Source organism: Rhinolophus hipposideros (assembly GCF_964194185.1).
Source record: "Rhinolophus hipposideros genome assembly, chromosome: 12".
In the NCBI taxonomy this organism is placed as follows: domain Eukaryota; kingdom Metazoa; phylum Chordata; class Mammalia; order Chiroptera; family Rhinolophidae; genus Rhinolophus; species Rhinolophus hipposideros.
Window position 1 is genome coordinate 1460462 of NC_138058.1, and position 24665 is coordinate 1485126.

The 24665-nt window shown below is 54.6% G+C and overlaps 1 protein-coding gene across 1 annotated transcript; it reads left to right on the forward strand.

Moving 5' to 3' along the window:
• Positions 1-1201: 1201 nt before the first annotated feature.
• On the forward strand, positions 1202-24649 carry SNRNP200 (small nuclear ribonucleoprotein U5 subunit 200). The gene is made up of 45 exons (XM_081068531.1): positions 1202-1391; positions 1813-1976; positions 2834-3005; positions 3557-3749; positions 4211-4266; positions 5540-5638; positions 5978-6130; positions 6231-6330; positions 6572-6708; positions 7280-7363; positions 7449-7622; positions 7908-8045; positions 8280-8435; positions 8941-9111; positions 10127-10320; positions 10523-10646; positions 11702-11851; positions 12074-12184; positions 12673-12804; positions 12966-13154; positions 13452-13649; positions 14050-14202; positions 14320-14400; positions 14677-14760; positions 15387-15493; positions 15756-15874; positions 16141-16295; positions 16409-16598; positions 16726-16899; positions 17686-17846; positions 18155-18382; positions 18673-18864; positions 18951-19129; positions 19249-19400; positions 20135-20243; positions 20971-21079; positions 21493-21682; positions 21759-21923; positions 22036-22157; positions 22371-22514; positions 22610-22786; positions 23044-23204; positions 23285-23366; positions 24023-24115; positions 24222-24649. Exons 1-45 carry the CDS (start codon positions 1347-1349, stop codon positions 24363-24365), a joined length of 6411 nt encoding a protein of 2136 aa, XP_080924657.1. The 5' UTR covers positions 1202-1346; the 3' UTR covers positions 24366-24649.
• Positions 24650-24665: the final 16 nt, after the last annotated feature.

The following is a 24665-nucleotide window of genomic DNA, read 5'->3' on the forward strand; positions in this document are numbered from 1 at the left end:
GGTCAGGAGGCATTGCACCATCGAATAGGCAAGTTACCAATGCACTTTGAATGACCCAGCATTCCTTTTTCCCAGCCCCAAGCGTTCAGGCAACCTAACGGCTTCCTGGACACACCGAAGACAATCACCAAGTTCCTCTGAGTTTTGTTCTCATTTCTAATGCTTCTTACCCTCTGCCTCAGGTACCTCCAGGAGGCACAGCTCACCTCTTGCTCCGTCTCCTGCAGTAGCCCCAGCTGTGCTCGCTGTCTCTGGTCCCTCTAGCCCTACTCTCCCACTACCCGTCGTACCTTCCAATGCCCAGCTCTGTGAGGAAGCCACTGTACAGAGGGCCTGAAATGAGATGGGCTGCCTTTGAGGCCAGGCGAGTCAGTTTATCTTCTCTGGGCCTTGATTTCTTGATTGGTAAAAGTAATCAATAGATTTCATTGGGCTTTATGGAGGTTAAATGAGATAATGTATGCCAAAGTGGTACTTTGCAAATGCTTGCCACATGATAGTTAAGTTTTTGCTCAATCTAAATGTTGGTGCCCCTAATCAAACACCTGATGTAAAGTTGCAAAAAAACAAAAAAACCCAAACCAGAATCCTGCTATGGCTTCCTACTGTCTCCTAAGCTAAAGTGAAAACTCTTAACAGTGGCATTTTTTTTTCAATTGATTCTGAATTATATCTATCCCAATTACATCCCGTGGTTCCATCTGCCCCGCGCTCAGCTAAACTGAGCTCTTAGCAGTTCCAGGACACGCCTCAGTAGGCGGTCATGAACAGACTTCTACGGACAAGACACCCAAGGAGGATACCACTCACTCCCACGGGCGCGCGCGCCCGCGCGTTATTGTACAGTACTCGCTGGGTGCTTCAGGTTCTCAGCCGGAACTGGAGCTAACTGGCTAATTAGCATAGCCCACAGGACAGATGCCACTGTCAGGAGCGGCTGGAAAAGCGCTGGGGTTGGAACGAGGGGGCTAAGCAGCTGTACGTTTCGTCAGGAAGTGAAGAGCCTTTGGTGCTGAAGGCCGCAGCCCCAGGTAGAGGAAGAGTATGGGCGGTGAGGCCGAAGTGCCAGGAGGTAGCCGGAACCAGAGTCGGAGGGTCCCGGGATTCCGGGACCCGGAATCCGCGGGCCCCACCCAGAAGGCCGCGGGGAAGCGGCGCGCGCCCGCCGGAGATGCGCTCCACCTGCACTTCCGGCGCGCGACCCGGAAGCGGAAAAGAGCTGGTTTCTCTCCGTGTCCCGTGCGTCTTTTCTGCGTCGTTCCGGCCCGTCGGGAGCGCGGAGAGGCGGCGTTTCGTGGTGTGTGGTAAGCGGTAGCGGAGCGCTAAGACCCGGAGCGGCCGCGGCCATGGCGGATGTGACCGCCCGTAGCCTGCAGTACGAGTACAAGGCGGTGCGTATGGGCTCGGGGAGGACTCCGGGCTCGGGAGCCCGTTGGGGAGCGAAAGGCGGAGAAAGGTAGTTTGTGTGAAGGCCTCCGGGAGAACCGCGGAAGAGGAGGGGAGATCGGATCCGGGGTCCCTGTCCCGTCAACGGTATATCCGCCCCCTTCGGATGCCACCCCCAACATAGCCAACACCGTCCCCGGTGTGGGTTACTGGGGGCGCTGTTAGGAGCGCGATGTGTTAACCGATTCCATTGCCCTTCCCTCGTGCGCAGTTGTAGGTTAGCACTAGTTGGTTTTGAGGAGAACTTCTTTTTCCGACTAGTGGTTGTCAGCACCTGCTGGCTCCGGTTTTTACTTCCCTTACCCTCCTCTGGCATCCCTGTGACGTAGAAGTGTCCGAGCTCCCATAACGTCGTGATCTTTGCAGAACTCGAATCTTGTCCTCCAAGCTGACCGCTCTCTCATTGACCGCACTCGCCGGGATGAACCCACAGGCGAGGTGCTGTCCCTGGTTGGGAAGTTGGAGGGCACCCGGATGGGGGATAAGGCTCAGCGCACCAAACCACAGATGCAGGAGGAAAGGAGGGCCAAGTGAGTACCGAGGGGACACTGACTTTCCTTCAGAGCCAAAATCTCTTTTGCCTTGAGCATTTGGACAGCTTTTTTTGCTGAAATGCTGGGTGTAAGATGAGACGTCAAGAGCAGTGAAACAACTCCGTGAAGATAAAAACAAACAAGAGTTAGAGGTTCTTGGTCCTCAACAGGTGTACCTGAAGTGGAAAACAGCGTTCAGACCTTAGCCATACGTGTTTCTGGTCCATAGAGAGGTCTTGATTTTCTTCATGATGTCTTTAAGACTCTTGTTATTCCCTTGTCACGGTAACTTTTTTTTTTCTGTTACGGATTTCACAGTCCTATTTTTTTCCTCTGCTGTTGCCCATTTTCTACTTTTGTTGTTATAGACTAATGTTCAAGCAGCCATGGAACGAAACACAGGTTTTTTTCACTTTTGGGGGCAGGGATATAGTTCTTTTCCATTTTTGCTACAATTTATTGGGAACCGATGGCAGTAGATTCTTTTGGTGCTCCATTTTCTCTGGCTAGAAAAAGAAAATGTGTCTGGGGTGGAAAACTATTCAAAATCCAATTGCACAATATTGTCATACAAAATAAAAAGGTGGTTTTGTTTTTTGTGAATGAATGAGGAGGATGTCTCACCGTGACATTCAATGCATCTAGTGGGAGAATGAGAGGATCCCCTTTCTGTTGCTGTGTTCCCGTAAGGAAACACACCTGCAAGTGACTAAGGCCAAATGGGAATCGTGCTGAGGTGCAGTCATGTTGATGTTACCTGTGTGCCAAGAAGCTGAGGAGGAGGGTGGGCTTTCTTAGCGTTGCCTCTGAGGGGAAGGTTCTGCCCGTTCGTTCACCATCACTGTGTCCGCCAGGCGAAGGAAGCGTGATGAGGACCGACACGACATCAACAAGATGAAGGGGTACACGCTGCTCTCTGAGGGCATCGACGAGATGGTGGGCATCATCTACAAGCCCAAAACCAAAGAGACCCGGGAGACCTACGAGGTGCTGCTCAGCTTCATCCAGGCTGCCCTTGGGGACCAGGTGAGGCAGCCCCGGGGTGAAGCCATGGTTTTGGAGAGGGAGGGACTCACACCTGGGTGCCAGAGAACCTTGCCTGTGGATATTCCTCTGTGGGCCGTGCCAATTTGCAGAGGTGGCTGATGTTTCCTGAGCACTTACTTTACGTGAGACAATGCTTCCCGTGTGGTTAGGGACCATTATGAGTCTGAGGCTCTGCTCAGGTGGGTGCTAGAGGAGGCGAGGATAGAGAATTCCAGAAGTTTGTGAGAATTCCAGGCTAGTGGAAGACTATGGAGCGCCTGTACCACCTGGAGAAATGTCGCAGACGATAGTGGGAGCCATGCCCTCTCCTTCCTAAGACCACCTACCTAATCTTTTTTAAAACAGAGAGGTCTTACTTCAATTGTGTGAGTCTGGTGGCATTTTTAATTAACATTAATGAATATAATCAGAACCTGGAATCCCGGGTTTAAACAGGTATGACTCCTTACATCCTGTTGTCACATAAAGCTGGTTGGTGATGTTCTGCCTGTCGTTGTTCTAAATGTTTGTTGGGTCATTTTTTCCACCAGCCACGTGATATTCTTTGTGGGGCAGCTGATGAAGTTCTGGCTGTCCTAAAGAATGAAAAGCTTCGTGACAAGGAAAGGAGAAAGGAGATTGACCTGCTGCTGGGTCAAACAGATGATACCAGATACCACGTGCTAGTGAACTTGGGCAAAAAGATCACAGACTACGGTGGAGACAAGGAAATCCAGAACATGGGTAATTGAACTTTTTATGTCCTGATTACATTAACTGGCTGCTTGTTAACCCCTAAACGTGATCTAGTTCCAGTCATTCAAACAGCAGAACGTGTCAGTTAGTTCCCATAACCTGTGGTGTTTCTTGACTAGTTACCATTGCTGGACACCAGAGTCCTTAGATCACTGCAGCCATTTCTTACTCTGGACCCTTTTGTTGTATAGAACATGGGAGATAATCTGGGCAGAGCCTGGGGAGCTCAAGTGGTTGAGCAAGCAGAGCAGGGCCTTAACCCAGCTTTGGCAGGTGGGAAGGACCTCGCTGGTGGCAGTACAGGTGGCTCTCTGTGTCCATTGTAAAGTGAGTCCTTAGACCTGCCATCTGTCCTGAGAGGGAAGTCAGGCAACTGGGGCGGAAATGAGCTCCACGGTGCTTCCTCTCGCTATCTGTTCACTGTCCCCTCTAACCCCTTGTTGTTTCAGATGACAACATTGATGAGACATACGGAGTGAATGTACAGTTTGAGTCTGATGAGGAGGTGAGTGATGCAGCAAACGGACACAGCTTATTCTTGGGTTTTGAAATTGTTGCGGCAAGGGGACCACGACTAGTGTAAGGAAGCCCCCAGCTGAAGCCAGATAAATTTTGTGGTGTCGAATGGGTATCAGACTTGGGCATATGTATCATTTTGCTAAAAAAACTTGGTGTCAGTCATCTTTAGGTTTTAAAAAGCGAATTGAACTTATAAATGTAAACATATAATTAAAACAAAACAAATGCATCGGCAAAAAGAAAGAAGGTGAATACAATGTATACCTTCACCGAGGGCGTATGCCGTCACATTTCACTGCGTTTCAACCTCACTGTAATAATTTCCCACTGATCAGTACTGTATCCTGCAGCCAGTTTCAGAAGAATTTTGGGCACATTTGCCCAAGAGCCCAGGCACATTTTGTACGTGGTTGTTTAAGTAACAGTTGCAGCAGCCACTGAGGTTTACCATCTAATTATGATTTCTTGAATATAAGTAAACGGGAATGGGGGGCTCTGGGAAATCTTTGCAAAGTTGCTGTAGAGTTTTGAGTGGTGAGTTTGGCTCTAGAAAGGTAAAATGGCAGCCTTGGAATATCATGTTCTGGACGGGAAAAAGAGGCAAAGTAGGAGGGTCAGAAGAGAGCACCAAGCTGGGAGCCAGGTGGTCTGGATTTTGGTCCTATGTCTTGGGCAGGTCATTTTGCCTCAGTTTCACCATCTGTCAAATGAGATGAGTGAAATAGGTGATTGCTGAGTCCCTTCTTATTGCAAAGTCAATAGGATTTTATGATTTTACGTAGCAACAAAGAATGCTTTGCTTGTAGCATTCATTCATCTAACGAATGCTTATTGTTAAGTGCCTGCTTTTAACATGACCGCTGCGTCCACAGTGCGGTTTGAAGCAGTGTGTGAGTAAAGATGGTGGTGAACAAGCTGAGTGTTGTCCACACTGCTGGACCCAGGATGCTTCTGCTTCGCTCTTCTCTTCTGCTGGCTGCCAGCTCTTTATTTCATGTATTGGTCGGGTTTGTATGAGAGACTGATCCCGCGGCAGCCTCAGGTGAGGAGCAGAAGGCGTAGAAGCAGCTCACGTGGACCTGGAGCGGGAGGTCCACATTAAGTGTACTCGACAGGGCTGACCCTGCGCCCAGTAAGCTGTTGGTGTCGCCCCAAAGCTGTCGTTCTGACCATGAGCTAACTTGCGGCGACATAGGAGAGCTACTGTGGTGACGGGAGTCAGCTCCGTGTCACGAGCTGGGCTGGGGGCTCGCCCACAGGAAGGCGATGAAGATGTGTATGGAGAGGTTCGCGAAGAGGCGTCTGATGATGACATGGAAGGGGATGAGGCTGTGGTGCGCTGCACCCTCTCGGCCAATGTGAGTACCGTCTGCACCTGCTCACTGCTGCGAGACCAGGGCCCGTTGGGGCGGCGCTTCCTGTCCGTAAAGTCACTTCCTGAGCTCCCTTTTCATAGTGTGAGCCGCGATCAACACTTAGTGTCCTGATTTCCTTAAGATCTTAGTCAGTCACCCTCTCCCTCAAAGGCCTGTGTTGATGACATCTTAGGTTGGTGTGCTCCTGAATTCAGGATAGCTGAGTTCTGTCTCTGGAAAGTTCTCAGAAGAAGGTGGGCTACGGGTGGCGAGTAGAGCAGTATTGCGTGGTGACAAGGTGCAGTTGGACACGACGGGCTCAGTGCCTGGTTACTTGTGCAGCTTGTAGTCTCCGGTGAACTGATGAGCTCCAAGAAGAAGGACCTGCACCCTCGGGACATTGATGCGTTCTGGCTACAACGGCAGCTCAGTCGCTTCTACGACGATGCCATCGTGTCGCAGAAGAAGGCAGATGAAGTGTTGGAGATCTTGAAGGTAGGACCAGGGTCGTGATACTGTGTGCCGTGTATCTCAGTGGGTGTGACAGTGTATGAAGCAGATAGCTGTGTCCTTAATCCTGTTGTCTTTTCTGCAGACGGCCAGTGATGACCGGGAGTGTGAGAACCAGCTGGTGCTGCTCCTTGGTTTCAACACATTCGATTTTATCAAAGTTCTGCGTCAGCACAGGATGATGAGTGAGTATACAGTGGGCCCTTGGCAGTGCACACGCGTGTATCTGTTGGGGGCTGCGTCAGCACAGGATGATGAGGGAGTATACAGTGGGCCCACGGCAGTGCACACGCACGTGTACGGTGGAGACTGCTGCCGTCATAGCTTCAGCACGTTTCGTTCATTTTTCTTTCTACCCAAGGTTGAAGGTTGATTTTATCCCACCCCCGCCTTCTCACCTTCCCTTTCTCCTTTTGCTGTTGGCAGTTTTGTACTGCACTTTGCTGGCCAGTGCACAGAGTGAAGCTGAAAAGGAGAGGATTATGGGGAAGATGGAAGCTGACCCAGAGCTCTCAAAGTTCCTCTACCAGCTCCACGAAACCGAGAAGGAGGATCTGATCAGGGTGAGGGCTGGGCTGGGCCGTCTGTCTGACTCCTGAGCCTGGAGGGTTAGCTTTGGAAAGAAACATCAGCTAGCAGGTTGCAGCATAAAGCTAAATGCCTACTTAAGCAAGGAAACTGAAGAAGTAAAGACTCTCTAAGTTCTTTGAGGGTTGTCAGTGTACAGATTGGAATGAACACGTTCACTTTGGTGTGGTTGAGAGGACTCTGACCTGCCGTCCTCACTAGCTCCCGGGGCCCTTTCCTGCTTTTTATGCAGTGAATCACGGGTTTCCCTGAAGTAGAGGACAGAACACGTGTTTGCTGAACACAGAACCCACACTTGCATGCCTTGGGGCGCACCCTTGATGTTGACTTATTTGAAATCCCTGCACTGTGCGCTGTCCCTTTTAAGCTGTTTCCTGATTTCGTCATCTGGTGGTCCCTGTGGCAGGTGTTTGAATGAAAAGGGCTATCTTTCTGTTTTGGGTCTTACTGGTCAGCACCTGTGAGGCAAGCTTAGCTAAGCAGGGACTGAGAGGACAAGAACTAGAATGGTGACTAATCGTTGCTCTTGTCTCTTTCCCTGTGCAGGAGGAGCGGTCCCGGAGGGAGCGAGTGCGGCAGTCCCGGATGGACACTGACTTGGAAACCATGGATCTGGACCAGGGCGGGGAGGTCGGTGTCAGGCCCCCACGACTGCGGCAGATGGAGCTCCTGGGCTCAGCTCACTCACTTCGCGTGTGTGTCTTTTCTTGTCCAGGCTCTGGCTCCGCGGCAGGTGCTCGACTTGGAGGACCTGGTTTTTACCCAGGGGAGCCACTTCATGGCCAATAAACGCTGTCAGCTTCCAGATGGATCCTTCCGTCGCCAGCGTAAGGGTTACGAAGAGGTGCATGTGCCTGCTCTGAAGCCCAAGCCCTTTGGCTCAGAGGAAGTGAGTGAACACCTCTGTTTCTCCTAGCTCATCTCCCTTCTGGTTTCGATGTCACCCCAGTCACAAAGTGTAGCCTTGTCTTATAGACAGTTCCCCCAGGAGGGGAAGCTGTTGCCGAGCTTTCCCCTGGGGATTTTGAGCCCAGGGTTCAGTACTGATCCCTTTGGCCTGGCCTTCAGTGGAGAGTGACGCAGGAAAGTTCCCAGGAAACACAGTCCTGGCTGTCTTGCAAGAACAGTGCTCACGGGGTTGCCACTGTGATATGAATGCCTTTCCTCCTTCCAGCAATTGCTTCCAGTGGAGAAGCTGCCCAAGTACGCCCAGGCCGGATTCGAGGGCTTCAAAACACTGAACCGGATCCAGAGCAAGCTCTACCGGGCCGCCTTGGAGACCGATGAGAATCTGCTGCTGTGTGCCCCCACCGTAAGCACTGCCTGGGCTGCTGCTTTCCAGGGAGGGGGGAGTGTATGTTTTCAGGGGGTGAGATGGTTCATCTCCACCCGTACCCCCAGTTCTTCATTCTTCGGTGGCAGAGATGTTCGGTGGTAGGATAAATCCCAGGACGTGCTCTATTCCCTGTTCTGGTGACAAGGCCATGGGAGTTAGGGCAGTGAGCATTCGCGGGTGGGCAGGCCTCATCCGTGACCTCTGTCTCAGGGTGCCGGGAAGACCAATGTGGCGCTGATGTGCATGCTCCGAGAGATCGGGAAGCACATCAACATGGACGGCACCATCAACGTGGATGACTTCAAGATTATCTACATCGCTCCCATGCGTTCTCTGGTGCAGGAGATGGTGGGCAGCTTTGGCAAGGTGAGCGGCTGGTGCAGCGTGCAGTGTGGGAGCAGGCCTGCTGTACGCTGCTTGTATCGCGGCGTCTCTGCAGTGCCTCAGGGGGTGGTCGCTCCACTTCAAAGTCGGAACTAGACCCAGGCCCAGTGGCATGTCCTGGACCTGTCGTGCCTTTTGCAAGGGTTTACTACTGTTTTTCTGTCGTCTTGTTGTTAGCACTTTTCTCCAGTTGTCTCAAGAGCATTGTCGGAGTATTTATGAAGCCCCAGGTGGCTGCGTTGATAACAGTCCAAGTCCTGGAATCTGCCTGCCGCACTGCCCCCTGGGTGTGCGGGCCTCGCAGGGAGCCTCTGCTTCATTTGCCCGAGTGTGAACTTGGGTTTGTTTATATGGTCGATCTGTTCACCTGGGGTTCCCCGATGGGCAGCTACCTACTTCCGTGCCCTGTACTCGGACATTCAGGCAGAAGGTGTGGTGCCAAGGCCCCTGCAAGCCTTGTCTCCTGACATGCATTTTCCCCACCCAGCGCCTGGCCACATATGGCATCACTGTTGCGGAGCTGACCGGCGACCACCAGCTGTGCAAGGAGGAGATCAGCGCCACTCAGATCATCGTCTGCACCCCCGAGAAGTGGGACATCATCACCCGCAAGGGCGGGGAGCGCACCTACACCCAGCTCGTGCGGCTCATCATTCTGGTGAGCGGGTGCCAGGGAGGGCACAGCGGCCAGGCTTCCAGCTTCGCCGTCACAGTTCAGTGAGAATCCGCACTTACCTGCAAGTTCCCTGTAGGCACAGTGTCTCCTGTGTTACTCTTTTTGTTCACGTCTGAACTCTTGTGAGGTAAATGTAAACAGACAAACGAAAAGAACTAGTAAGTCCTCCAAGAGCCTCCCAGGGCTTTTTAAGAAGCAGTCCGTCAGAGGCCTGCGGAGCGGTCGGGATGCACTCCACACGGGCAGCGGGCACCCAGGCCCGTGACGGGTCAGCAGCCCCTGCTATGTGGGAAAGGGAAAGGAGTGCTCGCTCTGTTGGTGCCTGGCGTTCGGGAGGAGGCGCTGGCTGTCGCCGGCTGGGTTTTGTTTATTGGGATGCATTGTTCACAGCTGCTTCTGTGCGCCGTGTAACGGACTGTGGCCCAGAGCCTAACACATTGCCTGGCCCTTTGGGAACACGTTTGCCAGCCCTGTTTTAGAGCCTTGTCACTCAGAGTCTTGGGTAGGATTGCAGAGACCCCAGGTCACCCACAGCTACTGCAATGCAGTTTGCGTTGTCATAAGATCCCCTGCTGCTGGGTTTGCTCACCGAATTGGAGAAGCACTGCTTAGACCCTGTGAACTCACCATCGGGTGCCTACTGTCTGCCGGTCTTGCTGAGGGTCCCTGCCCAGAGGTACAGCCCTAGTTGATATAAACGTGGTCTGATCAGCAGCTTCATTTTCAGTAAGTAGTGGAGTTCAGAACTCAGCTGCAGTGTCAGGTTTTCTTGCTGTAAAGCATTCCGTTTCCCTGGGCTGTAGCAAAGCAGCATGGGCAGAGCCTGTTACTTCCTGGGTGCTTCCTGGTGAGTTATCTCCTTCGGTGTCTCTGCCTGGGGTCCCTTGTCTTCTTTATTTGGTATATTCAGTCTGCACCTACAAAACGCAAGCACCCCCAGGAAAGGGGCTGCACTCCTCCAGTCCTTGACGTCAATGGCTGCCCTCCCGTTCCTTAGGATGAGATCCACCTTCTCCACGATGATAGAGGTCCTGTCTTGGAAGCTTTGGTGGCTAGGGCCATCCGAAACATTGAGATGACCCAAGAGGACGTCAGGCTCATCGGGCTTAGTGCCACCCTCCCCAACTATGAGGATGTGGCCACCTTCCTGCGCGTGGACCCTGCCAAGGGCCTCTTCTACTTCGACAACAGGTGTGGGGATGGGGACAAGTGTCACCCGGTGACCTTGCTGTCTTTCCCCTTGCAAAGGTGCTCTGTTGGCTTGGGTTTTGGAAGGGCCCTGGGTATTGATATGGTACGCATCCAAAAGGGAATACCGCTCCTGGGCAGGGAAAAGGACCACTCATTTCCTCAGTGTTGTGGGCCTCATTTGTCTTAACCGTTGAACTTGTAGCTTTCGCCCAGTGCCTCTGGAACAGACTTATGTGGGCATCACAGAGAAAAAAGCTATCAAGCGTTTCCAGATAATGAATGAAATCGTCTATGAGAAGATCATGGAACATGCTGGAAAAAATCAGGTCTGTCTGTGGTTTCTTATCATTTGTGAACTGTGTTCTTTTGAAATTTCCTTTTACCAAAAACCAGGCAAGGTTAACAAAGATAAAGAGAGGACACAATACAAATCACCAACAGCAGGAATGAAATGGGGTGTTATACGGAACCCGGAACCATTGAAAGGATAATAAAGAAATACTCTGAACAACTTTTTACACATAAATTTGAGAACCTGGAAGAATGGACCATTTCCTCAAAAACCACCAGTTACCAAAACTCAGCCTAGGTGAAATATAACCTGAACAGTCCTACAAACCATGAAAGAAATAGCATTTGTAACTTAAAAACTCCCCAAAAAGAAATCTTAGTCATAGATAATCATCTACATTACCAAGGTCCCTTTTCTAAAAGTTTTGAGGGGCTCATACCAAAAGTGTAACAGTAAATATAAAGATGAAAGTTAGTTAGTGAAAGGGTATTTTTACTAGAAAGTATACAATTTTTGAATCAAAAACTGAGTTTAGTCATGTTAACCAAGACAGAAACTAAGGAAAAGTGACAGGTTACGTATTTGTTTTTTTGTCTGCTGAAAATTAGCGTGACATTTAGATGAGACGGATTTAGATGAAGAGGCCAATCTTTTCTTGGCATTAAATACTTGGAGGACTTTATTACCTACAAAATGGTGCTTGTCTCATACTGAGACTTATTTCTTAAGTCCTTTTCTAAAGACTATTGCTCATTGTTTCATAAACATTACAGCTGTTGTTTCGCAGACACACTCTTCAGGTGGCTTAGAATCCTGTGCCTGAGCACAGATTCTTACTTGAGATGCCTGTATTTGCGTCCGCATCGCGTGTGAATGTAAGGATAAGGTGCCAAGAGTTGGTTTAGCTTCCCAGTTCCGGACTGTCACGGTGCTGCGTGGTGGCCTGTCTTAGGGTCTTGCTGCCCCTCCTTACGCTCCTGGGCCTGTAGGCGCCTCTCTTCAGACCTTGGTTCCTCTGCCTCCTGCTGTGGGTACCCCGGGCTGTCGCGGGGCTGGGGGAGCCGTGTTTCATGACTGATCTCTACTTAGGTGCTGGTGTTCGTCCATTCCCGAAAGGAGACGGGGAAGACGGCTAGGGCCATCCGGGACATGTGCCTCGAGAAGGACACACTGGGTCTGTTCCTCAGAGAAGGCTCTGCCTCCACAGAAGTCCTTCGGACGGAAGCTGAGCAGTGCAAGGTGAGGACAGACCGGCTGGCTCTCACTGTGCCTGGGACCGGCTCGGCCCGAGGTCTTCCAGACCGTCCTCGGGGACGGCACCATGATGCCATGTTGCACACAAGTGAGGGCTGATCATGTGCAGGTGGCAAGGGCCAGGAGCTCCTGTGAAGAGGTTAACTGGTGGCTGGCAGGGTCCCACAGGAGGCTCCCCTCATCACCCGTTCGTTTTCTCTCCCACAGAACCTGGAGCTGAAGGACCTTCTGCCCTATGGCTTTGCCATCCATCACGCGGGCATGACCAGAGTTGATCGGACGCTTGTGGAGGACCTCTTCGCGGATAAACACATTCAGGTGAGGGGGCGGAGCATGGGTGGCACCTTGGGTTGGCCCTGGCACTCTGTTGTCTCTGGCCCAGGTGCCCAGGGCAGAGGGTTGTGGTGAGCACAGTGATGGTGCCGTCTCTCCCCGCGCTCATACCTGCCTCAGGGGAGATGTGAGCTTAGGAACGTGTCTGAGAAACACAGCACAGCAGGTGTGGCGGTGACTCCAGGTCGTGCCTTGTTCTCTTCCTCTCTCAGGAGAGCCTGTTTTCCATTGTCTAGTGATGCTAAGTTGATTAGTATAGGTTTGCACTTCTGCCTCTTAGGTGTCCCTACATCCCTGAAAGGTTAATTCTTGAGTAGGTAAGGACCCCAGGAATCCCTTCCTGTTTATTCTGTGACAGGGAGGGGACTCACAACACTCCTGCCAGAAGCTCTGGGGCAGGTTGCCTAGAGGAGTCGGGGACACGGACCCTCTGGTGGGAACATCTGTTTTCCTTACACCTCACTTTGCCTCAGGTTTTGGTGTCCACAGCAACGCTGGCTTGGGGTGTGAACCTCCCCGCACATACAGTCATCATCAAAGGCACCCAGGTATACAGTCCCGAGAAGGGGCGCTGGACAGAACTGGGGGCGCTGGACATCCTGCAGGTACTGGTCCTTTGTGTTCTCGTGGGGAAGAGGACCCTGTGAGTGGGAGGCGAGAATGCCCTCGAGAGAGCCGGCGGAAGGCCAGGGCCTGGAAAGGGGGGCCTGGAGTCCCACCCAGCAGCCGTGTGGCCACAGCCCTGTCGCTTTGTTGTCTGCCCCAGATGCTGGGACGCGCTGGGAGACCCCAGTATGACACCAAGGGTGAAGGCATACTCATCACGTCTCACGGGGAGCTCCAGTACTACCTGTCGCTCCTCAACCAGCAGCTTCCCATCGAGAGCCAGATGGTGTCCAAGCTGCCCGATATGCTCAATGCAGAAATCGTGCTGGGGAATGTCCAGAATGCAAAGGTAGGGGGGCGCCTCCTGCCTTCTCCGGAGAGCCAGGTACCAGGAGTGGGGTGTGTCCGGTGCTGCGGGCCACCGGCATCCGGGGTCCTCCCTCCTGCACCCCACACCTCAATGTGAGTAGTGGTGGACAGTTCCCCTTTGCTGACATTTCAGAAAGGACTCTTTTTTCATAATGAAATAAACATCCAGGAGACCTATAACATTCACCCTTACGGTTGGGAACTAATGTCCAGTGATCATGGGAGCTTCTCATTTGGACACCAGTTCTGTACGCTGATACCATGTTCTGCTTCCTAGGACGCGGTGAACTGGCTGGGCTATGCCTACCTGTACATCCGAATGCTCCGGTCCCCAACCCTCTACGGCATCTCTCACGACGACCTCAAGGGAGACCCCCTGCTGGACCAGCGCCGCCTGGATCTGGTTCATACTGCTGCCTTGATGCTGGATAAGAACAACCTGGTCAAGTATGACAAGAAGACAGGCAACTTCCAGGCGAGTGGGCTGAGGGATGCAGGGGAAGGTCTCCGCGGGCTGTAGTCCCAGGACACCCCTGGCGTTCACACCCCCGATTTGAGCCCTGCCTCGTGCCCATTGCTGGAAACAGTAGAAAGACAGGTGGGGCTGTGTGGTGCTGTCTGAGCCTAGGGACTCCTGAAACGGTACGGTAAAGCCTGACGGGGCCACCTTTCTGTAGCCTGACTAAAGGTGCTAGTTCTGCTGTCTTTACCTTGTGGGTGTCCGTTCACTGTGGGTCAGATTATTGTGCCACCTTTCTCCGTGTGCTCGGGCCAGGCACTCGTGGTCGGGGGCGTCCACCCAGGGGCACGTGTTGTCCACGGTGAGAGGTTGCGGCCTGTGAATGCCCAAGCTGGACTGAGTCTTCCTTCCTCAGGTGACAGAGCTGGGCCGGATCGCCAGCCATTACTACATCACCAACGACACGGTGCAGACCTACAACCAGCTGCTGAAGCCCACCCTGAGTGAGATTGAGCTCTTCCGCGTCTTCTCGTTATCCTCCGAGTTCAAGAACATCACCGTCAGAGAGGTCAGTCCTCTCATGTCTTGTGTGGGGACAGGGAGCGGGTGCTCGCCGCCAGCTCGCCGGACGGGGTCTGTCCTCGACCACCCACCTTGGCCTTGACTTGTTTCCTTCTCGTGGCAGGAGGAGAAGCTGGAGCTGCAGAAGCTGCTGGAGAGGGTGCCCATCCCTGTAAAGGAGAGCATCGAGGAGCCCAGTGCAAAGGTGAGCCCATCTCCTCTGCTCGGGGCGAGGGTCAGGCAGTTTTCCTTACCTTCTCAAAGGGGGACCTTGCGTGGGGTTCGTGCTGGGTTACGTGCTCGGTCCTCCCAGCATTCTTTTCATGTGTTCTTTTCCTGTGGAGTAACAGTTACTTCACGTCTGTAAGTCAAGAGCTGTAGAAGGTCTCATGTTGGCATGGGTGCCCAGAGCAGACATGTGATTCATTTCCTTGGACTCTTCAACGATTGCCCTCCTTCTGGCTGACCTTGCTTTTTCCAGATCAATGTGCTTCTCCAAGCCTTCATCTCGCAGCTGAAATTGGAGGGCTTTGCACTGATGGCCGACATGGTGTACGTCACACAGGTGAGGACAGAGTAGTGCTGCCGGGAGAAGGGGCCTCAGCAGTGGGCTTCCTTGTGCACTGTGCGTCTTGGAGAGAGGCCGGACACTGGTGAGGGGAGGGCCACTGTGCTTTATCCTAGTTGGCGCTGGTTGGTGCATGTTGGCCCCACCCGTTTCACTGCTCTTGAGCATGTGGGAAAGGCAAGGCCTAAGAGAGAGTGCAGGGTGGGGCTCCATAGGGAGAGCCACAAGACACAGCGTCTGCTTGCCTGGAGGATGGCTGCCCTCTGGCGGCTGGGCTCACGACGGAATCCAGAACTGGCAAGAGGCTTTATTGGCTACTCTGTCTTTACCTGTAAGCGCGTCAGTAGCACCCTTACTCTTGCTAGAGCCCTAAATGCTAAATGAGACAGAACCTTTAAAATCGTGCAGTGAGTGTTAGGCTAAAATGCACGGGTGCTCGGGCTGCCTTTTCTACTAGCCTACGTCCAGCAAGCACCTTCTACGTAGAGTAATTACAGGCGCCCTTGTTCCAGAACTGCTGAGGCTGCTTGCATGAGTGAGGCTGTTCAGCCATGTGTGTGGAGTGACTCCATTAAGTCTAGGGACAGTGGGCACGTAACAGGCATTGCTTTGTCTTTGGCCAGTCGGCAGGCCGGTTGATGCGGGCCATCTTTGAGATTGTCCTAAACCGAGGCTGGGCGCAGCTCACAGACAAGACCCTGAACCTCTGCAAGATGATCGACAAACGCATGTGAGGGCCTGGGGAGCTGGCAGCTGACCGCCGTGGTCGGGGTGCCATGGCCGGGGGCGTGGGAGAGACAGTGCACCTCAGCCGGGGGGGCATGCACCCTGAGGGGGGGCACACGGGGGTGAGTGTTGGCCCTCGGTTCCCACTGCTGGCACAGTGTCCAGTGACTGGTGTGGTCATAGCTAATCTCTCGGGACCCATAATGAGCGCAGTTTGTTACAAGCCTTGCACAAGGGACTCACAGTTTTGTTTCTTACCTGGGTAGGTGGCAGTCCATGTGTCCTCTGCGCCAGTTCCGGAAACTCCCTGAGGAAGTAGTGAAGAAGATTGAGAAGAAAAACTTCCCCTTTGAGCGTCTGTATGACCTGAATCATAATGAGATCGGTACGTGGGAAGCTGTCCTTGTCCCTGCAGCCCAGTCTCGCGGCCGACACACTGCATTTCCCAGGTCTTGTGCCCTGACATCCCGGCCGCCCCTCCCGGCCCACTGAAGTTCTAGGCCAGTCTTGGGCTGGGACACCTGGACTCCACCCAGAGGGCAGGGAAGGGCCTGCCCCAGGGGGGTAGCACGTGCCAGCCTTCCCCGCTGGCTCCCAGTGTGCAGATGCGCCCGGCAGCTGCCGCAGCTCCTGTGCGCTGTGTCCTCGCAGGCGAGCTCATCCGTATGCCGAAGATGGGCAAGACCATCCACAAGTACGTCCACCTGTTCCCCAAGCTGGAGCTGTCGGTGCACCTGCAGCCCATCACGCGCTCCACCCTGAAGGTGGAGCTGACCATCACGCCAGATTTCCAGTGGGACGAAAAGGTAAGGGTGTGCTGGGCAGAGGCACTGGTCCCAGGTGGCCTGGGGAGCGCTGGGCTGGAGGGCCGTGGGCCCCTGCTGGCTCACGGTCCCCTGCCTGCCTGCCGTCCTGGCAGGTCCATGGTTCGTCAGAGGCGTTCTGGATCCTGGTGGAGGATGTGGACAGTGAGGTGATTCTGCACCATGAGTACTTCTTGCTCAAGGCCAAGTACGCCCAGGATGAGCACCTCATCACGTTCTTTGTGCCCGTCTTTGAGCCGCTGCCTCCTCAGTACTTCATCCGTGTGGTGTCTGACCGCTGGCTCTGTGAGTGTCCTCTCACGCCCCCCGGGGCAGTTGTGAGCCTGACCTTGTTGGAGGGAGGGTTCGCGTGTGCGCAGAGGGGTCCTCAGGTCAAGAGGACTGCCTCCTACCACCCGCTTTCCTCTGGCAGCTTGTGAGACGCAGCTGCCTGTCTCCTTCCGCCACCTGATCCTGCCCGAGAAGTACCCGCCACCCACCGAGCTGCTGGACCTGCAGCCCTTGCCCGTGTCTGCCCTGAGAAACAGTGCCTTCGAGAGCCTTTACCAGGATAAATTTCCTTTCTTCAACCCCATCCAAACCCAAGGTGGGTGTGTCGGGTCCTGGGCGGTCAGAGCCCCTGGAGGCCTTGTAAGGTCACTGGGGTCAGGGAGGGAGTGCTCAGGTCCTGGCAGACGTGGCAGCCCCTCAGTGCCCACTGGCTGAGCGCCCCAGGCACTTCCTGTCTCACACACCCTTGTTCATGGGCAGTGCCACTTGGTGCAGCTCACCAAGGAGGGTCATGTGTCGTTGAGCAGAGTGGACAAGGCCCCTCCCCCCCAATCACCTTGGGGAGTGCAGAGTACGCCTGTGATCTGAGTGCTGTGGGCTGAGAGCATCTCGGGCGTTTCCCGTCTGTTCCTTTCACCAGCCCCATGGGATTTACCATGTGAGATATGGCTGTCAGTGTTCCATTTGATAGAGGGGGAAACTGAGGCAGCGGCACCCAGTTGAAGTAGCTAATAAATGGGACTTGGACTTTCACCCCGTCTCGATGCTGGGGTTCGGCTCTTCCCTTCCCACTTCAGATGGTTCCTAGGAGACAGGGAGCATCGGAGCAGAGAGACGGAGCCAGGGCCCTTTGCTCTGTGTCCTGCGCCCTGAGAAGACCAGCAGAGGAGACGACTTGGGCTCCTTTGCTTCTCTTGTCATCCCACAGAACTCTTGCTCTTTCCTTCTGTGGGGGAGGGAGACTGTGAGTGCACCAGTGGGCGGCCTGTAGGCTGTTGGCCCAGACTGGGGGGGGCACCCACACCGGTGGCTGGCCTGTCCCTGCCATCTAAGGAGCACTCTGAGTGTGTCCTCGGTTTCACGCCGCTCCATCGGTCCACAGTGTTCAACACGGTGTACAACAGTGATGACAACGTGTTTGTGGGGGCCCCCACGGGCAGTGGGAAGACCATCTGCGCCGAGTTCGCCATCCTGCGGATGCTGTTGCAGAACTCCGAGGGGCGCTGTGTCTACATCACCCCCATGGAAGCTCTGGCAGAGCAGGTACATGGCGCAGTGTCACCTGAGTCTTCCCACGAGGAGGCCCTTTCCATCTGAGCCCAGGTCTGGCGTCTCTGAAGCCTGGGGTTGATTTGCAGGGTCACTCAAGGCAGGACTGTTTGCTGTTTCTCGGTCATTCCCTCAGTTTGGGAACTAAAGAGAAGCCCCCATCCCTGAGGGTTTGTGTGGGGGTTGGGGGAACAGTAGCTTGAGACCTGCAGACCAGCCAGTCCCTGGCTTCTCAGCATTTGTCACACTTCGGGGGGTGCTACCTGGCCCGCCGACACCTGCCTTCCCTCCCTGCCTGCCAGGTGTACATGGACTGGTACGAGAAGTTCCAGGACAGGCTGAGCAAGAAGGTGGTGCTGCTGACGGGCGAGACCAGCACAGACCTGAAGCTCCTGGGGAAAGGCAGCGTCATCATCAGCACCCCCGAGAAGTGGGACATCCTGTCCCGGCGCTGGAAGCAGCGCAAGAACGTCCAGAACATCAGCCTTTTCGTGGTGGACGAGGTCCACCTCATCGGGGGCGAGAATGGGGTACGGCTGCACGCGTAGCAAAGGGGCCCAGTGACCTTGGCGCTGGGCCTTGTGGGTGGGTATGAGGCCGGGCACGAGGAGCTTCTCTGGGAGGACTCGGCTCGTCACCTTGTTCCCAAGGGACGATGTGAGACACTTTGTGGTACTCTTAGTGGGGATTGGCTGCCATGGAGGAGGTGGAGCCGGAGACGGGGGCCCTGAACCTGAGGGGGAGCCGGGAGAGTACCTCTGGGGCGGGGGGTCGAGGTGGCGCCTGGGCCTTGGTAACTCTGCCCCTCCCTCTCTCCCAGCCTGTCTTGGAAGTGATCTGCTCCCGGATGCGCTACATCTCCTCCCAGATTGAGCGGCCTATCCGGATTGTGGCGCTTAGCTCCTCGCTGTCAAACGCCAAGGATGTGGCCCACTGGCTGGGGTGCAGTGCTACCTCCACTTTCAACTTCCACCCGAACGTGCGCCCCGTGCCCTTGGAGCTGCACATCCAGGTGGGACCCGCCCTCTGGTCCCTCGTGGCCTCCTTTCCACAGAAGTGGGTCTTGTGACCTCCATCTCTTTCTCCCGTGGTCCCCAGGGCTTCAACATCAGTCACACGCAGACGCGCCTGCTGTCCATGGCCAAGCCCGTGTACCACGCTATCACCAAGCACTCGCCCAAGAAGCCCGTCATCGTCTTCGTGCCTTCTCGCAAGCAGACCCGCCTCACTGCCATTGACATCCTCACCACGTGTGCGGCAGACATCCAGCGGCAGAGGTGGGAAGCGCCTGGCCTCGGGGCATGGGGCGTCGGGTGTTTGGAGGGTGGGCCCCCTGTGGCTCGGGGCTGGGCGGCCACTGGAACGCTCCGAGCTGAGTTGGTGCTGTGCCGCCCAGGTTCTTACACTGCACTGAGAAAGACCTGATCCCGTACCTGGAGAAGCTGAGTGACAGCACGCTCAAAGAGACGCTGTTAAATGGCGTGGGCTACCTGCACGAGGGGCTCAGCGCCATGGAGCGGCGCCTGGTGGAGCAGCTTTTCAGCTCAGGTAAGAACGTGGCCCAGCGCGATACCCGTGCTGTCGCGTGCTGTGGTAACGGGCTTGGCGCTGTCCTCCACGGCGCACTGGTCCACATCAGAGCGCTTTTCCGATGGTGGGATACAGTACCTCATCTGAGTAACCTCATGCGGCAGGACAAGTGCTCCCCCCGCTTGCGAATGAGAAGGCAGGTGGGCGTGTGAGGCCATGTCATTTCATAACCTGCTTCTCTGGACCAGTCCTTCAGCCCCTACCCTGGTTTTCCACAAGTACCAGACCTGCCAGGTCATAGGCCTGAGATGTGCCAAGGGCACAATGGTGATCTCCCTAGGGTCTGTGTGTCTGTCCCTTACTGCCCTGTAGCATTTCACAGTTATCATTTTGGCGGTGGAGATGGTCCTGTCAGAACCACTTCCTGTCAGTTTGACCCTGGAATCTGTCTGGTTTGGGGCATGCTCTGAGCTTGAGTTTGCCTCCATGGGCTGCGTTGGCACTTCCCAGTCAGCAGGGCCAGTTTCCAGCTTCCGCTGGGCTGGGGATTCTGTGCCTCCAGGACAGTGGTGCGTCCAGGACAGTCCCCCAAGCAGGGCAACGGCAGATGGGTCACCTCCCACAGTACCGTGTTCACCCTGTCATATCAGACCTTGTTTCCTGCAGGCTTTGCTCTGCGTTCTGCAAGCAGGTCAGCCCATGTGTCAGCCAGGGAGCCCTGCACTCAGTCTCCTCCTCTCCTCACCCCCCAGGGGCCATCCAGGTGGTGGTAGCTTCACGGAGTCTCTGCTGGGGCATGAGTGTGGCTGCCCACCTGGTAATCATCATGGACACACAGTACTACAATGGCAAGATCCACGCGTGAGTTCAGCTTTGGCCTGAGCGGGAGCCCCTCTCCTAAAATGAATGTGACATCTGCAGACCCAGCAAGCAGGTGTTCGGGGCGGGGACAGTTTTCAGCCTTGACCTAGGCGCACACTGGCTTCCTAGTTGTCTGTCTACCCATGTTTCAGCAGTGGGGAACTTGGCGTCCGGCCGCCGGAAGGACTCTCGGACCGTGTAGTTATCCTGTTTGTTTTGTAGACTGGGAAAGTGACTTGGTCCAGAGCACACAGTGTTGTGATGACAAGAAGTAGATTTGATTTTTCTCAGAAAAAGCTCGAATAATTTAACTCTTAATATTTTTTTCCTAAAATGCAGGTTATTTTTGAAGTGAGTTTTATTTTTATGGACCTATTTTTAATGTCTGAACCTGCTTGTAGGTTTGAAATGAAGTCAGGTGACTTGATAACTCAGGAAGTACACAATTGTTAAGTGTGGCAGCTTGACTTACACATGTGCTCCTTTATTAGGAGTGATCTTGCTTTTGACATTAGATGGGCTTTTAGGGACCCTGAGCAAGAGTCACAGCTCCTACCCCTGCAAACTGCAGTGGCCGGTAACTGAGTGAGAGGGTGCATTGGCACCAGAACACACACTGTTTGCCGTGATGTGCCCATGTCTCCCCATGGCGCATCGCCCTGACCTCGGGGAGCTGAGCTCCTGAGTGTGGCCCACTGCTCACACCCCTATCTTCCTCCATCACCAGGTACGTGGACTACCCCATCTATGATGTGCTGCAGATGGTGGGGCACGCCAACCGCCCTCTGCAGGATGACGAGGGGCGCTGCGTCATCATGTGCCAGGGCTCCAAGAAGGTCAGTCCAGCCTCGGAACACATGCTTTCATCTTAAGTGGAGGTCTTGTTTTCTGTTCTTCTGTCAACTTCTGCTTTTATTTTCCACGTTGCTTTAATAAGCCTCCGCCGCAGGAAATTTGGTAGCCTTTTGCTTTTGTTGCTGCTCTGGACTCCGTGTGAGAGGTCTTTGCTCTCTGGCTGGTTCCGTCTTCCCTCAGGCACTGCTCAGCCTGTCCCACTGTAACAAGCCGGTGATGCCAGTGGGACAGACACAGGCAGCATTCCAGGCCCAGACCCCGCTCACGTTGTCTACAGCTGCTCTCCCCGATTTCAGTATTAGCTGTGTCTGTCACACAAGCTTGTCCTTGGTTCTTCTTTGAAACCGTGTGCTCAAAGAACTGACTGCTCCTCCTTCCCCTTCCTGATTCCTAGGATTTCTTCAAAAAGTTCTTATATGAGCCATTGCCAGTAGAGTCTCACCTGGACCACTGTATGCATGACCACTTCAATGCTGAGATTGTCACCAAGACCATTGAGAACAAGCAGGACGCCGTGGACTACCTCACGTGGACCTTTCTGTACCGCCGCATGACACAGAACCCCAATTACTACAACTTGCAGGGTCAGTGGACCTCGTGGCTCCCACCGCCGTGGCTGGCCCTGTCCTGTGACTCCCCACTGACCGCTCACATTCACAGGCATATCCCACCGTCACCTGTCTGACCACCTGTCAGAGCTGGTGGAGCAGACACTGAGTGACCTGGAGCAGTCCAAGTGCATCAGCATAGAGGACGAGATGGACGTGGCGCCCCTGAACCTGGGCATGATCGCTGCCTACTATTATATCAACTACACCACTATCGGTGAGGGGCCGGCGGCGTGGCCGTGCGTGTGGGTGTGGCCCACAAGGAGCCATGATGGGGTGGGGCGGCCCAGGCCATGAGTGCACCTCCCAACCGGCCGTGTTTCCACCAGAGCTCTTCAGCATGTCCCTGAACGCCAAGACCAAGGTGCGGGGCCTCATCGAGATCATTTCCAACGCGGCCGAGTACGAAAACATCCCCCTGCGGCACCACGAGGACAGCCTGCTGCGGCAGGTACGGGCACGTGGAGCGTGTCCCCAGGGCGATCTGTGCACCCGAGCATGCAGCGCCTGTCACTGCAGGACCTGCACACCCTTCACCCAGATATACCCTCCCCTCCCCCGTAGTTTTGAAGGGTTGCGAGCCTGGGAAGGATGGGGCTTTGGCCCAACAGCTGATCTCAGGCTGGGTCACCTGTTCGTCACCAGCTATTTTTCTTCTCTCCAGCTGGCTCAGAAGGTCCCCCACAAGCTGAACAACCCCAAGTTCAACGACCCACACATCAAGACCAACCTGCTCCTGCAGGCTCACCTGTCCCGCATGCAGCTGAGCGCCGAGCTGCAGTCAGACACAGAGGAGATCCTCAGCAAGGTAGGGGGGCTGCGGTACGGGCGTGGGCTGCGGGGCTGCAGGCCTGTGAGGGAGCAGCCCCAACCGCACCTGCTGTCGCCCTCCTCCCCGCTCAGGCAATCCGGCTCATCCAGGCCTGTGTGGATGTCCTCTCCAGCAATGGCTGGCTCAGCCCCGCTCTGGCAGCCATGGAGCTGGCGCAGATGGTCACCCAGGCCATGTGGTCCAAGGACTCATACCTGAAACAGCTGCCACACTTCACCTCAGAGCACATCAAACGCTGCACAGACAAGGTGAGCTGGGGCTGCGCCTGAGAGCTGAGGGTCCTGCACTGGGGTGGGTGCTGGCGGCAGGTGTCGCAGGGTGGGCTCTGGGTCTGGTTGCTTTGAAGGTGTTGCACTGACATGCTAGAGATCGCACCTGGCGATCGAGGGCGGTGCTCTTAAGCCTGCTCAGTAGTGATTGCATATTGGGGACTGGCAGCTTCTTGGAACCTGTCTCGTTGGCTGTGAGCGTGTCTTCTCCCTCTAACCCCGAATGCCCACTGCAGGGAGTCGAGAGTGTTTTCGACATCATGGAGATGGAGGATGAAGAGCGGAACGCGCTGCTGCAGCTGTCCGACAGCCAGATGGCGGACGTGGCGCGCTTCTGTAACCGCTACCCTAACATCGAGCTGTCCTACGAGGTGGTGGACAAGGACGCCATCCGCAGGTGAGCCAGAGGGCTGCTCGGTTCCCTGTCCCGGGTCCCTGCTGCTGTGGTGCTGAGGTGCTCCTGCTTTTGTCCCCCAGTGGCGGGCCGGTCGTGGTGCTGGTGCAGCTGGAGCGAGAGGAGGAAGTGACAGGGCCCGTGATTGCGCCTCTCTTTCCACAGGTATGTCCTGCTAGCTGCCTTTTCTGGGTGTCTGCTGGAGGGCTTCATGGCAAGTCAGTACACGGTGCATTGCCACTGTGGCTGTAGGGCAGTGGGGCTCTCCTAGCTGTTTCTTCTCTCTCCTTTCCACTGCCACTTAAACTGTGCTCTCAGTTGCCTGATTTTTACCCCAAGAAAGTCTGACAGAAACCAGATACACCGTGTGTAATACTTAATTTTACAAACTAGTTGAACACGCTCCGAGGAAGGCGTGCTCTGAAATGGACTACTTAGGCTTTCTGATGGCGGACTGGCCAGCACAGGGGTCTTGACAGAGGCAAGGCCCAGTTCAGATCCTGTCTGCGGGCAGGCTCTTCAGTCAGGCTGTGATAGAGGGCCCTTGGGTGCAGTGGCAAGCACTGCATGGCACAGGTGCTTTGGGACGAGGATATGAGCCAGAGCCAACAGATGAGTCCACATACTACTTAAAAACTGAGTTCATTTGAGATGCCTTTCGACAGTTTTAAGATCTTAGTTGTATCAACTTGTATTTCAGGAGGGATTTCTAGAAAGCTTTCTAGCTGGTTTTTGTTTTCCTGCCTTTTTAAAAACAATTTTCATGGTCTCATTGCTCTCAAGTTTTACGTGCTGAAATTCTTGGCTTTTGGTCACTGCAGAAACGTGAAGAGGGCTGGTGGGTGGTGATTGGAGATGCCAAGTCCAATAGCCTCATCTCCATCAAGAGGCTGACCCTGCAGCAGAAGGCCAAGGTGAGTGTCCGCTGGCCCAGCATGGTTCTGAGGTGGAGGCGGGGCAGGAGCGCCCTCCCACGTTGTGCTCCCCCTCATGCTCCCCGACTCCTCCTGATCTCTCCAGGTGAAGCTCGATTTCGTGGCCCCGGCCACTGGCGCCCACAACTACACTCTGTACTTCATGAGTGACGCTTACATGGGATGTGACCAGGAGTACAAGTTCAGCGTGGACGTGAAAGAAGCTGAGACAGACAGTGACTCAGACTGAGCAGGGCTTTGCTCTCAGAGGAGCTGGGCCAGAACCCTGGCCATGGAGCGTGTGGCTCACAGCTGTGCAGACAGGTGTTGGTGTGAGGGCTCCCGGGCAGGGCGGTGCCGCCCAGCCTGCCTCCTCCACATTCCCCTTACTCCTTTGTCATCCACGCTTTGGCTCCAGTGTCTGCAGGTGTCAGGTAGCTGTCAGGTGTAACCTGTGTACAGCAGTTTTAGGCACATCCCTGGTAGTTCTTTTATTAGAGTCAGACATTCTAATAAAGTAAGTTGGAGAAACCATTGTCTTTGCAGTGAT

What these genes read in the sequence shown, in the direction of transcription:
- SNRNP200 (XM_081068531.1), top strand. Translation starts at nt 1,347, where the DNA reads ATGGCGGATGTGACCGCCCGTAGCCTGCAGTACGAGTACAAGGCG. An exon ending in TCGAGGAGCCCAGTGCAAAG is followed by an intron (nt 14,401 to 14,676) that starts GTGAGCCCATCT and finishes TGCTTTTTCCAG; the next exon opens with ATCAATGTGCTTCTCCAAGC. An exon ending in ATTTCCAGTGGGACGAAAAG is followed by an intron (nt 16,296 to 16,408) that starts GTAAGGGTGTGC and finishes CCGTCCTGGCAG; the next exon opens with GTCCATGGTTCGTCAGAGGC.